At 52.2% G+C, this 18,959-nt stretch overlaps 1 protein-coding gene across 1 annotated transcript; it reads left to right on the forward strand.

The window, feature by feature from the left end:
* The first annotated feature begins 487 nt into the window (after window positions 1-487).
* On the forward strand, window positions 488-18,633 carry LOC122390586 (cell wall protein PRY3-like). The gene is made up of 8 exons (XM_043383679.1): window positions 488-689; window positions 5,712-5,830; window positions 13,815-13,979; window positions 14,815-14,902; window positions 15,073-15,208; window positions 16,124-16,350; window positions 16,606-16,899; window positions 17,360-18,633. The coding sequence occupies exons 2-8, from the start codon at window positions 5,720-5,722 to the stop codon at window positions 17,722-17,724; spliced, it is 1,386 nt and encodes a 461-aa protein (XP_043239614.1). The 5' UTR covers window positions 488-689; window positions 5,712-5,719; the 3' UTR covers window positions 17,725-18,633.
* Window positions 18,634-18,959: the final 326 nt, after the last annotated feature.

An 18,959-nucleotide genomic window follows, 5' to 3' on the forward strand; every position in this document is an offset into this window, starting at 1 on the left:
GCAGCATCTTCATTAAATGTGCATTGCGGCAGTTTGGCAGTTTTATTAAAATTCAGATGAATACATCGAAGCCTACTTACATGTAGCCTACCTACATTGTACCTACATTTGTTTGTTTTAGCATAGATAACATGAATGTTTTAAGTATTATGTTTTAGCAATCACGCCGGTTTCACAAGTCTTGTGGCAATGTTTACGTTTTCTTTTGATTTTGACTATTTCATCTCATATCTATATACACTGTATACACACTTTATTTTATTTTGCATGTCAGAATCAATAACAGTTCATATGAAAATGAACTATTTTGAAGTTATTACGTTTCCAGAGAAGTATTTGTTATTTTCGGTGCCTTGAGGACGTACCCCTGCCTGTGCCACCCGGAGGAGTGTGGGGGCAGAGCGGACTCGGTGCCGGTCACCGGAGGGGTCGACAGCACCCCCGGCAGGGCGCTGACGCCCGGCACTCCGTGACGCCGCGGTCACACGGCGTATAAAAGTGGTGCGCCGCGCCGGCAGCCACTAGAAGCCGTGTGTACGTCGCAGCGGTGTGGTCACGATCGAGACAGCGCGGCGCGGCGCGGACCACTCAGCAGAGCACCGAGGACACCGGTGTCGGATCCACGGACCCACAGACGGACAGGAGGGCCGTGGACAGAACGGGAGCCGGCTCCATCCACAGGGAGATAGGTGAGTACCTACCTATCGGCCTACCTACCTCAGCCATCAGTAATAATTGAGTAGATGTATAGGTATAAGGAATCGCTTCTGGTGAAAAACTGAATTCTGAAATTCTGACTGAATTCTGAAAATTCTGACTGAATTCTGAAAATTCTGACTGAATTCTGAAAAAAACACGATACGAGCCATAGGAAGGAATAGAAAGTCCACACGTAGGTAAAATCAAGAGAAAAATAGTTTTCAGCTGGTCAGTGTCAAAGAAACTGAGGGCTAGTGTTCTTTTCATTAAAACGCTTTAAGTGATAAGACAGAGTTAAAAATCCAAATACCTATAGTCGTGCAGATGCTGGTGGAAATTTATGGGAAAAGTACAGAAGTAATTATAACAAATACAAGGAAAAATGAAGGCACTAACAAATGGAATAGATAAAAGACCATAATTAGATAGTTAATACGATAATGAATTAGATAACTTCTATTTATTTGTTTTTATTGTTCAACTTTGTGGCATTAAGTATCATACTAAGGACCTCTATTCATCTAACGGAAAGCGCAATTAAGCAATCAAAAGTCAGAGACACTCTTTTATGCTTTAAACAACAAATTTTTACTTAACGTATGTTCGTTTTTGCATTTGAGTAAATTAAAAAGAAACGGAATGAAAACGTATTTCATGTAGGTAGGTATGTGTTTGCCGTAAAGTTGCAATTTTTGGCAAACATGAGCTTACTCAAATTGGCTAAGAAATTAAAAATGACCGGATGGAACACAATGCCTACCAGATAAAAAGATGTCTTTGATGTAGGTACAGATATTCGATACATACCTATCTGAACATTTAACAGCATTTAACGTAAGTAAATTTATTTAATGCTAAAATTCCATTTACATAATAATAACATTTTTTGTTAATGCTATTTACAGTCAAATAAATATGTATAGTAGCTAACGTTAATACTTAATAAACTTAACAGTATTTGACTTTTAAAATGACAGATTTAAATACTTAAGTAGAATTCAAATTAGTTCCGATTTAACCTTCTGGCCTCTACATCAGAATAAACACACGTTCTTGCTTACACTTTTTCATACGCAGTCAAAAGAAACATTCGTTCTAAACATAATGCGAATGCACAGAATTATGGGTTTCAATGCCTTGTATCCTTCCCCTTGATTGTGAGCTGTTGTACCCATTTCTCTCACCCAGAAATGTTGTGGTTAAGAAATGGTGTTGGCATGCATTTCATTTAAAGTAGGTATTTACTTTTTCAATGCAACCAAAAAGACCTTAGAAGTAGGTGCACCCGAAAGCCCAGTAGACAAACAAAAATTGTATCTAGCAGAATAACTCTTCATTTTCTCGGCCACCAAAATTATTCAATATGTTGTAATTAAATGCAACTTGTAACAAATGCAATAACAACTTTACATGACTTACCTCACCGTAAAAAGCCGATGGATCGCAGTTCAATGATCATTATTTCGCTACTACAGTCGATTCAGATATGCAGCGCACTTCTCAGCCCCATAACTCCCAATCGACCCCCAAAACTTCACACGTCGCCCTGCGGCCGACCAAAGATGGATGGCCGCGCTCCGCTTCCCCGTCTGCAGGGTGGCTGATTAGCTTGTTTCTGGCCTTCCTCGTTTTTATTCATCGGACTTGGAGATGGCGCCGCCGCCGGCGAGATGAAGGCTTAATGAACGTACAACCCACCGACAGGACAGACCACCGACAGGGCAGACCGCTCGGCGACCCCACAATCAATGACGTCATGGACAGAACGGCTGGCTGTCAGCTGATTGCTGCTCAGGAGATTGTCTTCTCTAGGGTCAGTGAAGGTCACGGACATCAACATTTTACGATATGCTGTAATTGGTTTTATGAGATTCTGACATATCATGAACCGTTTAGCTGCTAAACTTTAGCATATTTGTTACATATCTAGAAAAACTAATTGAAACACATTTCATTTATATTAAAAGACCTAAAAAAGCTCTTGAAACTCATACAAGCCCAGAACCTAGTATACCCTAAAGACTTAATCACAGCCCCCACATCAGACAACATTGACGTGAAATTCCAGCCAAACCTGTCGCATGTCATCTGAAAACTGATCGAAATGTAGGGAACTGCGGACAGAGCTCACTCTCACCTGCCTCTTCAAAGTTCGCAAAGTGCCAGCAAAGGTGGCATACCAATGTACATACATACTGCAGGCGATTCACATATGTAACTGGATTTATTGCAACGTAATGGTTTATCTAGACATTCTGAAAGCCAACTATCAATGTTTCGGGAGGGCGGTATGCCCGACAAATGCACTCAAAAGTGTGAAGATACTGCCTTGCAAAATTGTTGCGCTGAGTGTGACGTATGCAGCCTGTCAAACTCGATAACGCTCGCTCGATTTCTCTGAAAAACTTTGTTTTGGTGCCCGACTTTGAAAGCGCAAACGCGACATGTTTGTGTCCGTATGCCATCACGGAGTGTTGCTCGCGTTATAACGTCACCGTTTGCAGTCGACATGTCACGTTTCTATGCGGTACCTTTCCACTCACGTCACAGGTCAGCGAGTGGTGATGAGGCGGGGGGGGGGGGGGAGTGGGAAGGGGGATAGGATGGCAAGTGGCTTGGAGCTAAGATGTTAATAGTTCATGTAACCCGCCATCGCTGTTATGCGGGAAAGGTCTATTTGGGTATGGATATGGTTCCAGGGCCCACCTGAACTCACCTGTTGGGTGGAGGATGGGCAACTTGATTAGAAATGCGCCTTACTGGAGTGTTGTGACCATTTTGACATCTGGCCTTCGAGTATCGATCAAGCCCGGTTTTACGACTTCCCCCAAGCTGTCTGACGGCGGCGGGCGCTTCCTCGGCGGCGCGGCACCGACCTCCTTTCCTGGCTGACTGCGGTCTCGGCGGTGACATGAGTGGGCCGCCGGCGGCCGCCGGGTCAGCCGGGTCACAGGTCGGTGCGCCGCCGCCCGGCCCGGCCTGGCTCGGCCCGGTGCGCCGCGCTCACAGCAGTGCGGCGGGGGACGGGCCTTCCACAGGCGCGGCGTGTGTGCGTGGCCCGGCACGTTCCACTCTGGGCGGTTAGGCGGCAGTTTTATCTGGTGTGGCACTCCGGTATGAGCCGGTGATGAAGCTTGGTTGCGCGGGTCATGATCACCTGGTGTGCTAGTCGCGGGGTTAAGCATTCCGCTTGTGGTCTACTTATGAGCTTATGATGACTCGTGATACGGAAAACGGAACATTTGCCGAGGATTAGATGACAGCATCTTGCTTCAAACTACGCACGCATAGCATACCTCACAGCACCAACGCTGACAGGATATCTAGATATCATTAGGAAATGGCACGGCATGAGCTGGCGTATTTGGTTATCTGGCATCTTCATGGTACGCACAGAGCTATAGCTTTCGGGGTTGGGCAACAGGCACGTCCAGTTTTTATTGCGTTCCACATCTTGGTTTATTGAGCTTACATTGGAGTGATAACTTTTTTGGACGACTGATGCGTAAGCGTATAGGTCACAGCAGTCAAACATTGGATCTGACCCAAAGTCACAGCATCCCATTTTGTTGTCGCGGCATTTCTTACAGATAAGTCTCAGACGGTGAGGAATCAATGACGCACGCAGGTAGGTACTGACAAGACTCAAAATTTACGGCAGAGCCACGGTCGCTTCTTCAGCTCGGCATTGAACAGACAGTCCCTGTAGATCAGTCTCGCAGCGCCATGGCCCCCTGTGGACCGTCAGCTAGCTGAGCAGCCCGCCCGTGGATATCCGCACCAATCCAATCCGGGCGCGGGGGCGGTCCGTCCGACACCGGCGGCGATCCCGGCGCAGATCGGCCGCGGCCGGCGGCGATTCCGGCGCAGACCTGCCCACGCAGCCTGTGATAATTCTACACAGAGCACAGACGCTTCGCATCAGGGCGGCCTTGAAGCACACCAAACTCAAGGCCAGGCAAATTACCTTCGTTTTAATGTTCCCCTGCCTTCCAGCCGAGCTCAGACGGGAACAGCCAGCGGTGAATGAAAACAGCTTGTCGGTAACCGCTGCGGCTAGGCGCAGCTCACGCTATTCCTTAATTGGCTCGGGCTTGATACATTTGGCATTGAAGTCGGTATTTTTTGTCTTAGGAACAGTCAAACAGCTTGGCTCTGGCTAGTGACCAGGCGCCCGGGGTGGTATCACCTGGATGGGCGGTTTTTGAGTGTCCGTGATCCCCCGCCGTGTGTCCGGACCGGGAGCCAGGGGAGGTGCTGGCAGGCGCGCTGACCCAGAGCGGTGCAGGCAGACGGTGGGGCCCACCTGTTACCGACCAGACGAGTGAGTCAGCCCCCCCCCCCGCGCCCCGCCCCGCCCCGGCCCGGCCCGGCCCGCCGCGGGCGACGGTATCTGATCGGCGCGGCGGCCTGGCCAGACAGAGAGCCGCCGGCCGGCCGCCGTCCTCGCCCGCGCCGCCCGGCCACGGCGGAAACCGGGGCCCGAGCATACCAGCGCGTGACTCCATGTGGACAGTATCAATGACAAGTGCGCGTGAATCATATCCATACGCAGCTGATTCACTTGAGAAGAGTGCATTGCCGTGGGAAACCAGCAAGGACTAAATCATGCAGCCAACCTTTATGGCGATTTTATAGGCAGTAAATATTATCGATGATTTATGAGGATTTCTGATGAGGAATGAGGAAGATAGGAAGATGAGGATTGAGGAATGATTTAAGATATAAATACTTATTAGGAATAGGTTTGCCTAAGTTAGATATGTTTTTATTACCAAGGTTTTTATGGCTAAGCAATGCTTAAATACAAATTCCAGCTAATTTCAAACCTCTTCCTCTCCCTTCTTTTCCATTCTCTTCTCTCTCTCTCTCTCTCTCTCTCTCTCTCTCTCTCTCTCTCTCTCTCTCTCTCTCTCTCTCTCTCTCTCTCTCTCTCTCTCCAGTCTGTTGCTTTCCAGTTCGTCGGCTCAGAGTACCGACCCCTCTGACCTCTCCTCCCTCGTCTGCCGCAGCTCCGAGCATGACCACCGTCTGGAGGCTGGTGCTGCTGACTGCTCTGGCGGCCGTCGCCACCGGACAGGACAGCCAGTACTGCAGCTTCACACCCAAACACACGCTCTGCCAGTTCTCGGTGAGTGGCCGGCGCGGCTGCGGCCCTCACGGCGCTGCAGCGGCGCGCGCCGGCGCGGCGCCCTAACTCAGCGCCGCCAGTAGCGGGTGGCCGGCCGGTAATAACCTCAGATTGGTGGGCTGAGAGGCCGTCCCGCCGCCCCGATAACACCCAATAGTGCAAACTGCTGATCATGCATGAGCTTGGAGCATGCGAACGGCGCCCGATCGGCCCTCCCAAATGGTCGAGCCCACTGCATCGCAGCTCTGATACGATCACAATGGACGGTAGTTGCTCCGATATAGAGCAGACATTATTACCGAGGTGTTGCTGGTCATAACAGTGAACCAGTTAGACATGTGACCGCGGATATTAGTGTGCGATTATCGCGTGTGCTATTGTTTCGTTAAGATGCTGCATTATATCATTAATTAGTTCTTACTTCGTACATTTTCTTACTTCGTACATTTTCTTACTTCGTACATTTTCTTACTTCGTACATTTTATTTACTGAAAGGGGGCATTCCTGATTCACTTTTTTTCTGGCGATTCCTTTGCAATGCTTGCCTATTATGTTGGTGAACGGAGAGTTTGATCTTGGTGGCACGGAGCTAGCTCAGTTCGGACTGCTCAGGCCTTTTCATTTTCGGTGTGCTCCATTTCAAACTACTTTCAAAGATTAAAATTATTACAGGAAGTAATAGCGCTCATTTCATACACACGAAGTTAATTATTTATAACGCCTCTCATTATCTAAAACATAACCTCTGTCAAGACACATCTCAGCCTGGCAAGGTTCCCGCTCCGAGTAACGAGTCTCATTTCCATTAGTTCCAGGGGCAGATAAGGAGCCGCGCCGGACCACATGCACCCTTTGTATCATGATGAATTGGTCGCGGTGCGGGCCGGTGGAGAGGGGTAGTGTCTCCCCTGCCCCTCCGCTGGGTCGCTGTGGGCCAGTGCCGCCCACTGCCCCCTCCGTGCTGGGTCACTGGGGGCCAGTGCTGCCCCTGCCCCTCCGCTGGGTCGCTGTGGACCAGTGCTGCCCCTGCCCCTCCGCTGGGTCGCTGTGGGCCAGTGCCGCCCCCTGCCCCCTCCCTGCTGGGTCATTGGGGGCCAGTGCCGCCCCTGCCCCTCCGCTGGGCGCTGGGTCACTGTGAGCCGGGGCGGCCCCTAACCCACAGTGACTGGAGAATGGGGAGGGTATGGCACGTGCTCCAGTGGGTATGCTACGGCGTCCGAGATTCACGTTAAAGGTGTCTGTCTGTGGCTAACAATAGAACGTCATCCGAAATTGGCACACGACTATGGAAAGTTTCAAAATAAGTACTATGAATGGTAGCACAAACGATGTTTATTTGTGGAAAATTGGATTCTCTTTGAAGGTACAGACTGCAAGTGATGCTTTTGACGCAGAACAATTCAAATCTCGAACGGGATACTTGGTAGTGCATGGTTGTGGTTATGTTTACACGGACTGTAACGGATCTAAAGTCGATCCGAAAGCGAAAGTACGTACCTTTAATGCTCATGTTGTCATGTTCGTCGATTAACTGGCTCATATCGTACCTCTCTTATCGTTACGGTCTCAGTTCTCAGCCACCTAACGGACTTCTCCTGTCAGTTAAACCGTGTAATTTGGTGAAATTCTGTCACTGGTAAAGAGTCTCACTGCGTACCATCATCTATCACAACTTTCCGATTGAATTCAGCGCGGTCCGATGAAAAGGGAAATGATCCATATGACCTAGAATCGCCGGCTATCGGCGACTATCGCCGGCGCGATCGTACAGTATAGCGTGAGGCGGGCTCAGACGGCGGCGGTGTGACACGTACCGCCCACACCGGCCGCCTCAGCTGAGCTGAGCGGCGCCGACAGACCCACACTGATGGAGATGTTGTACGAGCACCACTGCCAGCCCATCTGAAAGTCAAATAGCTCACCGCTGAGCGCGCCTCGGTCATTCATTCCCAGAGGCTTTACTCGGGCCCATTCAGAGATCTGGAGTCAGGTGGGGGAAGGGGGGGGGGGGCTGATTGCGGTCGGTCCCCGAAGTCCCTATAAAACCTCGCTGGTTAGCAACGACATCATCGATCGATATAAAACGCCGCTTCTTATAAACCATGTCGGAACACGACCTTGTTTTATAAGTGGTCCGAAGGATCTGCATGATCTATGTATGTAGATCCGCGGCTAATCTCATCGGAGACGTTCCGATACTGCTATTTGATATCCCGGCTTTAGCTGAACATCCATCGGCATAAGGCGAACTCTCCATTCAGCAGTCCGATGCTTCGTCAAACCACTAGACAGCACTCGCGGGAGGAAGCTTCTGTTGACCTTGCTCGACATGGCAGTAAAGCTATTACCGGCAAGTGCTTCATTTTTCATAAAGTATTACTTTTGTCCAGTTCAGCGGAGCGTGCGGCTGCAGCGGCCACGGCTGCAAGAAAAGCCCAGCGGCTGCGCGGGGCGCGGTACCGGCCCCCTGGACCACCAGGTCCCGTGCTCCCCTTACCGGCCACGGCAGGTCTGTACGCCGCCCGGGGGGGGGGGGGGGGTCGCCGAGGGGGACCCGCCGAGGTCGCCTACATGGCGCAAATGGCGACAGCTGGCCGGTCGGCGTCCGCCGTCGAATGGAGGCCGCTCGCTGGACCGGGCCCGGCCGGCCCCCGGCGCCCTCCCCGTCACTAAAGAGGGACGGTCCGCGCCGGCCGTCCATCGGGGCGGGGCAGGGGTGTCAAACTGTCACACCTGGGAGTCGAGCGGCCACCCCTGGCAGTCGAACGGCCACCCCGGCAGTCGAACGGCCACCCCGGCAGGTTATCGTGGCAGGGAGGGGTGGGGCCGAACGGTCACCCCTCGGCAGACTATCAAGATGGCGGCTGCATCGCCTGCCATCCGTTAGGCCCATCAGACGACGGGTAACTCAATTGGACTCAGCGAGGACAGACATCAGCGGGGGTATCGATTCCTGCTCACCTCGGAAAACGACGGAGAAAGTTATGAGATTCTGTCTTGCTTATCGAATGTTGCTAATGTGGTGACAATTCATCTTTACGTATAGCTGTCATACAAAGCCATGTCCTTAGATACACTGTTGCCTAAGGCATCAATGCCTGCTGCTCCGCGGTCAATTTTCAATTTTTCATTTGCCTCAAATAATGGCTCAGCATTACCTAATCCGTTTCTGGCCGAGAAGCTCCTGTGGCAATGTGAGTTTCAGACTCGCGTCCCAGTCCCGTAAACTGAACCCAGTGCAGCGAAGGGAGCGGCGCCCGTATCAGACAGATGATGGCCGAAAAGCGGCAGTCACGGCAGCGGCCGTTACGTCACCCCAACAATTCTGCCATTGGATAGATAATGACATCGGCTACACCCGGCTCGAGACGTGAGCTCAATATTAAACGGCGCAGCTGTTTACGAGCGCCATCAGAATGCCACTCATTCGGCGTTCGGGCACGCGCTTGGTAGACAAGAGGATTGCAGCCTTTCTAGCCCCAAGCCTAAAGATGATGATTCGCTTAGTGGAAGTAAATAAAGAATCGCTCGTCAAGTATTTCTGTATATATAATATTTTGGGCTTCAATGCAGTTGATTATGTTCACTTGGGTAATTAATCTAACAAAAGCATCTCAAGCCAGGCTATTGGTACCGTGCCCTGGTTACGCAGCTGCACCATAATTGATCAACAATCACGCAACCCTCACCACGACACCGCCGTGACGGGGCCCGTGTCTGGGGGTGCCGTCACTCACTCTCCTCTCCGTCTCCTGGGGCGTGTTGTGAAACTGGGACAATGCTCGGATCACAGCATCGGGTGACGGTGGCATTTCTCAGCCATATGCCGGCGTGTGCCCGTGTGAAATCAGGCGTCACACACCGGGCGGGGTAGCCGTCCTCACCGACAGACGGTGGTCCCCCCGCGCGGTCCGTTCGGTTTACAGTAAACACGGCTCGAGGTCGGGCCACCGGCTCTTCCCTGGGCCAGGCCAGGTGCGCCGCTGCGCTGCCCAGCTCAGTGTCACCTACACCCGCCGGAGGGGGCTTCGGACTGACAGGTGACGATACTGAAGGCAGACAACTTTGGAAGAAAACGATGATACCTAGCGGTGAGCGGTGATGTATATTTTTTTAAAAATAACTCTAAAATAAAACGATTCTGACAGCAATAGGGGACTGAAAATGCTGCTAAATCAGTTTCATTTTAAGTTGACCAATGCAATGGCGATTCTGATTATTGTAAGCCCGTGTTTCGGCCAGTGTGAGAGCCGACAGAGGTAGCTGACAGCTGAAACTGCCTCTGTTGACAGAGGGACAGTGTTTGCGGGGGCGACAGCGTGGACGGCAGGTGGCGCGGTGCAATAAATCCCGTCTCCAGTCATGTGCAGATTGATAACTCATGTCCTGACCTCTGTAGGTACCCAGTGTCTTCCTGGAGGCTCGCCACGGGGGAGGGGGTATATGGGAGCGTGGCCCCGACCAGCAGAAGGCTGTCGGCCCTCGGGCTACCGCCGTGAAGAGGCCGTGAAGTGCTCGGTCCGATGGCTTCACCAGGGACGTACGTTTCCACTGTCTTCTTGACCGCAAGTTTGTTTCCGGTTAAGGTTCCAGGTTCTCTGGGCCATTGTTCCCTCAACCAATTGTGCGTTTGAACGCTAACCTTGCTAGTTTGCTTCAGTCTGGCTTGCAAAGTCGCACGCTGAATTCCAACTGAGTGGCAGTGCTTACGCACGCTTAGCGGGTAGCACTCGGTGATCAGTGCCCGCCTTCAGGCGTGTGGCAAGGCGTATATGCCAATGTCACGCAGCAGATAAATCGCTCCGTCTAGAATAGCCGGAAGGGATTGGTATCTTACTTTTTGTACCCATCACGATGCCTTCGATAACGCGTAAATTTCACACTCTTAATGATAAGTCAGCCCCCTCACGCTTGCGAAAATCTACAGCCGGATTATTACGGAGCGAGCGAAGCGAGCGTAGTCTTTCCTTAGATTAACGGAAATTTCTGAGCATGAGCGGCCGGCCGGCCGTGGTCACGCTTTTGCGAGGCTTATTTCTCAGCAACCACTTGACCGATTTACACGCGGTAATTTTTGTAGGGTAGCTTCGTTCCTTCTACCAAGTATTGGACTATTCTCGATGCATGTGGGTGACCCCTTATGCACGTGCCACGTGCAAAACGAAGAGGTGTCACTTTTGTAATTGTTGCAATATCTCGGTAACTACTTGGCCGATTGCGCTGAAAGTTGGCATGTAGGTAGGCACCCACTAGGCAATGCATATCCATGTGCCAGAGTTGGGGTGCTGCTGCACGTGCGCACGTGCAGGGGTCGATTCCAGATCTCGAGAATGGCTGGACCGATAGCGCTCAAATTTGGTACACGGTTAGGGACCAGTTAGTAGGGTGCCGTGCAAAAGTCAGATGGGACCCATTTTGCACGTGCGCACGTGCAGGGTTCCGCTTCCAGATCTCGAGAACGGCTGGGCCGATTGTGCTCAAATTTGGCACATCGCTGGAGACCAGCTAGTAGGGTGCCGTGCACAAGTCAGTTGGAGGTACCCCCTCGCAATTTCGCACGTGCAAGGCCCACCCTCTCGCTCGCTCCGTTAATCGCCCCAAAAGGCGTTATACTGGTATTTTACTATTTCAGAAATCTTACGTTTCTGAACGGAACGATGTGAGCGAGCATCTGACTTCAGCACCTTGCATCGACTCCTGCCAACTATACAGTTCTATTCAATTTCCCAGCATTTACGGCGTTAGTACGTGAAAACGGTGAGAATTTCTCACGGTTTAAGTGACATTAAGGTGGAGAGTACATACTTGTCAACTGCCTAGCGTCACCGAACAGCCGCGTGCCATCCTGTAACGCTCACCGGCGTACTGTAATTGCCTCTGTACGCGCTTTTACCGCAGCGAGTGCCGAGCGGCAACCAAACCTCGCGGCGCTCCGTGACAGGCGTGCCGAGCCGAAGATCTCTTCACACTCGAGACACCACAGACAAATGCGGCCTGCGCTGGTGCGTGGGAACACGAAATCTGCATGTCCCACTTCCCATCCTTCGGCGAGACACTGGTCCGTCGCAGACGTGCGCCCGTCGCCCCGGGTCTGTTTGTGTCCCGGCCGGCCGTGCTGTGACCGACTATCGACGTTAATCGGCGGCAGGACGGACGGCGGCACGGTGGAGCGCCGGCTCGGTCCACCTCCGTCCCAGTGACGGACGGCTATCGCGGCTCATCGGCGGCGGACGGCGCGGTGACAGCCGCCGAGGCCAGCCGGCCTTCTGTGGTCACTTCCGGGCGGTCGGCGGCGGCCGCCCGCCGCCGGGGCGCGACACTCGACCGGCCGGGTCCGGCCCGCGGCCGCCCGGTCGCGCTGGGACGCACACCGCGCCGGTAGCGGCGGCCGCCCGGCGCTGGCACCGAAATGCCACCAGGCGTACACATAGTCACCGCAATCAGCCTGTGTCGCGGGGCACCTCGACGCGGTTCGCCACGAGCGCGCGGCGCGTGGCGACACTGAGGACGCGGCCACGCCGCGGCGCCGCCCTCGCTCAAGACGCCGTAACGCCTGCGCCTGCCCGCGCCCGCCGCGTCGGGCTGCGTCGCCAGGCGCCGGTGCGTGGCCCTGCACCCGGTTTACTTCACGATAATGCCTGCATTCTGAGGGAGCACTCAGCGTGGCGTGCTTGTCCTGTCTCTGTTTTATAGCTGTTTGCCGTCATACATACCTATGCGCGAGCACTCCTGTAGATCAGCACTTGCGGACCGCACGGATGAGTCTGCACATTGCATCATAACAGTGGCGCTTCCTTTATGCAGGATCAGCCACCGTGTCGCTTTATTTATACCGAAGCATTTCCAAGATTTATGTTTGGCTTCTGAGTGCAGCGACATCATCGTACCCAAACACCCGCGCTTGCAGGACAGCCCAGCGGCGGAGAGAAATGGAGGGGGACGGGCGGGCAACACGGTCGGACATATGCAAATCATGGTCTGACGAGGCGGTTTAGCATTATTCACCTGCTACTGTCTCTGAGACAACGGTGCAAATTCTGATTATGATTACGCAAACTGTAAGCGATACTAACAGTGTGCCTGTCTGGGGATTATTTGTTGTCATCAAGCTATAACGGGACGAACGTAGGTACATAATTTTCACAGAGAATTGCATTGCTTGCCCAACTTCTTAAAACAAGCATCGATCTCAAGTCCACTTATCAGGATCGTGATCACGGTGATCATATCATCATATTATATCATGATCATGATTATACGATCGTGCTCACTTAGGTTTAAGCATCTCAACCAATTTTGATTCGCATAATAATCCTTGAAGCTAAATTAGGTATGTTCTGAGTCATCAAACGTAGCCATTATTCTTTGTTATCAATACCTGTCAAATCATCGATCAAATAATAGGAAACACACTATACCAAACTGTCTAAACAGCTTACGATGACATGGCAACAATGGACGGCTGCGGCCTCAGTGTCCGTTTCCTGACGCGTGGTGACGCACCAGTCCCCATTAGCACACCGCACATCACTCTGCGGCCCGGAGGCGGCGCTCGGTGCACGCCACACGGTGGGCGCGCAGCTCCGGGCCGGCCACGGACGGGTGGCTCGCCGGTCGGTCCGTGTGCTGCTCCCACGGACAGCCGGGCGCTGCGTGCAGGCCGCCGGACCCGGCCCCGAGCTCGGCACCCGGAGACGCTCCGGACCCGGCTCCGGGCTCAGATCCGGACTCGGATCCGGATTCAGCTAAAGGCCGGTCAGAAACCACATCGGCACGAGCTAGTGCGTACGGAAGGCGCATCGTATTCTGCTCAGTCAGCTATCTCTGCGGAATATCGGCAATGAAATTGTAAAACGTAGTCTCGTCAGACAAGCTATCGTTCAAAATCGTCTGCGGCCTGAGCCTCAGTCTCTGCATCTGCGGATCCCTGCCATCTTACGCACATCCTCGTGCACCCTGTGACCCATCCCTGCGCTCCCACAGGGCCCCGGACCGGCCTGTGACCAGCTGCAGGCTCGGTCAGTCGGCACTGAGGAGGCCAAGTACATCGTGGCCGAGCACAACCGGCTCCGGGCCCGGGTGGCCAACGGACGCGAGACGCGCGGCAAGTCCTTCAGCCAGCCGTCCGCCTCCAACATGCGGCAACTGGTGAGTTTTAACCCTCAGAGATAACGGACGCTCTTGTGTGTGCACTCTTGTTTTTGCTTAGAATCTATCCCGAGAAAGTTACTGTGACTGCATTGATTGCATTGGAAGACTGCATTAATGATGCACTTATTTATTAAGCAACATGCTTAACATTGACAAATCCTTAAAAATGCAAGCACATTCCATTTCATACAGACGCAAACAGCGTCCTATCTTTCTATTGTTGTTATGTTTTGGCGGCTGTCAGAAGCAGAAGCTCAGTGACGGATCCCGGCGGCCTCCCAACGAGCCCGCTCGTCAGTCTCATTACGAGTTCTCACGGAGGCACTTGCGGCTGGCGAACAGAACAATTACCGTTCCCCGTGACCGGTGAAGGACACCCGGTTTTCTGATGTATTTTAGGCGAATAGAACGGTGCGCTCTCCATCACAGTTCCACACAATCGATTTCCGTGTGATCGAATTCGATAACTTGAAGACGACAAACGTAAATGAACGTCAGAACTCTGAGTCAAGGACAAGCTCGAATTAGCTCGACCACCTGTCAGATAATTCAAATCTTCTAACTATATTGTTTTTTTGTTAGTTTTGAAGCTGACTATGTAGGGTGACGGATGCCATTCACCAACATGCCAATATTGCAGGACTGTCCAAGGGCTAGTACTTTGAAAGCAGGGTTGCATTTTGTGAGGTCATAGCTCCTCCGCGACACAAAATAATTTCCAACATCTTCATTCAGAGGTGTTGTTTCTATATTGCGATGGACGCTTGCGAATCTGCAGTAAATTACCCGAATAACTGTGCGACCCGATCTGACCTCTCTTCTCCCCTGCTAGGAATGGGACGACGAGCTGGCCAGGGTAGCGCAGAGACATGCCGAACAGTGCGTCTTCCAGCACGACTGCCGAGACTGCAAACGAGTCGGTAAGCTGCCTGCTGAGTAAGCACCACAGCCATAACGTTTATCTGTCAAAGTTTGCATCACCTTATCTCAAGCATTCACGCGATTATGCCTCTACACACTACTCCTCCCATGTTCTCTTTCGTTTCTGCCCATTCCTCCGTGACTGACGCGGGTCTGTCTGTGATTTCAGCGCGCTTCAAGGTGGGCCAGAACCTGTACAGCTCCTCCAGCACGCGTCTGGAGAACATCCCGGAGTGGAAGAGGGCCGTGTACGCCTGGTACGACGAGGTGGCCATGTTCGACCCGCAAAACATCGAGCCGTTCGTGTGAGTTGGAGCCGGCGGGGAGAGACGGCGGAGGAACGCTAACGCTTTTTGTTTATACCATAGTGTAATAAATAACATAGTGTTATTTATTACACTATGCTTATACTTTATTCTCGAGGCAAAATGTTATTTTTAGTTACCATTTTAGAATCAACAACTAGGTATATCTAGAAAAGCTTTGGAACTTTTGTGAGGTCAACTTTCCTTGGCTATTGGCTAGCGCTCTATTTCTCGCTTCAGTCTTTTTAAAGAGTTCATGCTGTCAACCGTCATGCTTTTGTTTTTCACTTTTGCTCTTATTCAGTTCCTGCATGAATACCTAAACACTGTCCAGACATTAATCGATTTGCTCTTAGATGTATTTCGTTATATTGCATGTTCCTAATGTACGAGATTAATGACATCGGCTCTCTCACGAGGAGAGGAGAACAAAAACTGATGGTGGATGATCTCACGGGAATTCGTGCCGGCCAACGGTCCCAAATGATACCCTGGCTAGCTTATGCTCTACGATAGATCACGTTATAATTGGACAACACAATTGTGGATCTCGGGCCTCAGCTTTCTTCCGTGAAACAAACGACGTGGGAACTGCAGTTTCGCAAGGACAGTAACTCAGGAGACTACAGCTGGGCACAAGACAATATCGAGACTGCGTCCCGGGGTAGTCGGTCTCACGTGATCGATGCTACAGCGATTTATGGACATTATCTAGTCGATGATTTTGCTTCTTATGATTATTCAAACATTTTACTACGGATTCTTTTTCAATGCCTCCTTTCCTCAATGTCGGTGAAATATCGGTGAGCAAAGTAAGTGAGCCCATCGCCAAAACTATGCCGATTCCGGTGTTTTCCCCCGGACCATCCCGGAGTATTTCTAACGCCCGGTCCGTTTGCCTTCTCTCGCTCACAGATTTGAGACCAGCATCGGCCACTACACGCAAATGGCGTGGGCGGAGACGAGCCGTATCGGCTGCGGCTACACCCTGTACAAGGAGGGCCCCTGGTGGACCAAGCTGTACGTGTGCAACTACGGCTCGGCGGGAAACTTCCAGCGGGGACAAATGTACGAGCGGGGCGCCGCGTGCAGCAACTGCCCGGCCGGCACCTCCTGCTCCAGAGAGTTCCCCGGCATCTGCAGTGAGTGAAACCAAGAGAGGACAATTTACCGATGGAACGATATAGCGGCCTGTTGATGTGCAAACTCGTGTTGCATCGGTTCTACACGGTTCACTTGTTAAAAATTGCTTCCTTTTTATCTTCACTAAAATTTCAACATGGTGTACTGTATACATAAACTTATTCCCTAATTTTCGAAATGTTTGGTGTCTTATTTTATTTTATGACCTCTCACTATAGCCGGGAGACCGATCACAGCTCATCTCTGTTTTACAGTGGATGACTCGTCTTCGACTACTAATCCTACCCAGCGCCCTACGACACGTCCTACTCGGCCCCCCACCCAACGTCCCACCCAGCGTCCCACGCAGCGTCCCACCCAGCGTCCCACCCAGCGTCCCACGCAGCGTCCCACGCAGCGTCCCACGCAGCGCCCCACCGCGGCCCCGTTCCCCGTGGAGCGCCCCTCGGCGGGGGCCACCCTGTTCAGCTGCGACCTGGACCGGGACGGGTGCCGCGTCAAATACTCCGGCTCCACCTGGAAGATCGTTCGGACCAGCTCATCGCAACGTAAGTGGTCCGCCGCGGTGGCCGCTGGGACTAGGAGCCTGGGTGATTGAATATCGAACATGAGCTGGCTTATGGCTAAGGCAGGACTTAGTTTGCGTGCTGGAAAAGCTAAAAAGTACTGGTTATAAATGACAATTCAACATAATGAAATTGTATTCAATACTAATACGATGCTTCACGACAGTCTGTATGCAAGAATCGGTGATAGCCGTGTAATAATTATAATTTCGGTTGTGGTTGGGTGCATGTGGGTCGGTCGTGGCGCCACCTGTCCACGGACCTGTTGGATGCTGCCTGGTGCCACTAGGTGCCTCCGCTAGGCACCACTAGGTGCCACCGTATACTGCCAAGAGTCCACCGATAAAACGGCGACTGGTGGCTGAAGTGTCCCTGTAGACGACGCTCGCCCCATCTCTCCCGCCCCTCCGCCCCTGACTGACCTACCCGCGCCCGCCGGCAGGTCGTATTCTGGGCACGGCCGTCACGTTCGGACGCTCCACGGAGCTGACGTTCCAGAGCGATATCACGCCGCCGGCCAGCCGGACCGTGTGCGTCACATTCGCCTACATGAAGTACGAGCTGCGCGGCAACACGCCGGTGGAGCTGGAGGTGGCGCTGGACCCGTCGGCCGGCTCCCGGGAGCGCGCCGTCACCCAGGTGATCCGGCCGAACGCGCGCGGCCGCCTGCGCCGCGGCCAGGTCGAGCTGCGCGGCGCGCCCGCCCGCGGACAGCTGCGCTTCTCTGCCTCCGTGCCCACCTTCGCCTTCGGGCAGGCCACCGTGCTGGCACTGGACGACGTGAAGGTCCGGTCCGGCCGCTGCTGAGGTCAGGTCAGCACCGGTCGGCGGGTCGGATCAGCGGCAGCGGCCCAGAGCCGGCACCGCTCTGGTCTCCAGCGCACACCGGCCTCCAGAGGGCGCTACTCGGTTCACCGCCGGACCGCCAGGTGGCAGCAGCGGCGCCACCGAGCCGCTCCAAACCGTTTGAAGGCGACGGCGACTGAATGGCAAAAGACAGGCCCATCAGCCGCTCGCTCGTGTGTATAGTCTGACTTGATCAGATGACAGGCTCCTGTGTAAGACGCGTCAGTATTAGGAATGTTCCCTCGCATTCGTGGTCGCTCAATGTTCGGAGTGGAAGATCCAGCATGGACACATTGGACAGCTCGCTCAATCTGATGTCTGTTTTACTTTGTGACAAGTCAGCACTGAGCTGTGCGTCGATAAAGCTCCAAATTGCATGCTTGTTCTTTTTATTTATGCAATGTCTATGTTTCATTCTGCACCGTACTCCGACTCACACTCTTTTTATCTCCTGGCCACCGAACAAATAAGGAACGAATAATCTCTTAGAGTAAGTAATCATGGTTCATGTTGTGTTGTTTTTGTCTGAATGTACAACGGGTTGTCATATATGTTTTCTTATAGTTGTTTAAGGTCATTCAAGTTCCAAAGGTCTCTTTCGATATGAAGAACACATAGTGGGACGAATGTGTCATTGCTCCTTGCTCGAAAGCTATATTCGATCATTATTTATAATGACTACGTCATGAACCATCAAGTAAACCCTATCGGCCTCTTCTGTTCATGGAATATTCATCATGTGTGTGTGTGCGCGCCTTTTTATATGCTTTAGCCATTATTTATTCATAAGGTCGTGAAGTATTTATAGATGAATTATCATATGTTCTCTCTTCGATGTTTTTGATGAAATACATTGACGAGAGGACTTTATCCGCCGTTTTCTGGAAAGTCGGTGGTTAACGGCACGGAAGGCTACAACTTTAAAGACTCTCATCGCATTGCAATGGGTATGTTGCATATTTTAGCGGTATTCGCAGATAACATTGCTCCTATTCCTGCGTGGGAAGACAATCACAGTTCACACACACAATAACACACAAAGCACGTGCGGTATTTAACCACAGTCACACGCCTCACTCAGAAACGACTCACAGCTGGACATAACCCACCGGCCCACAGGCCCAACGCCCACGGCCCACACTGCTATCCTCATCCTTGTAAGTCATGCAGATCTATTGCCGCATGGTCATTGGTCC

This window comes from Amphibalanus amphitrite, unplaced genomic scaffold (genome assembly GCF_019059575.1).
Source record: "Amphibalanus amphitrite isolate SeventyFive unplaced genomic scaffold, NRLGWU_Aamphi_draft 000402F_arrow, whole genome shotgun sequence".
NCBI lineage: Eukaryota > Metazoa > Arthropoda > Thecostraca > Balanomorpha > Balanidae > Amphibalanus > Amphibalanus amphitrite.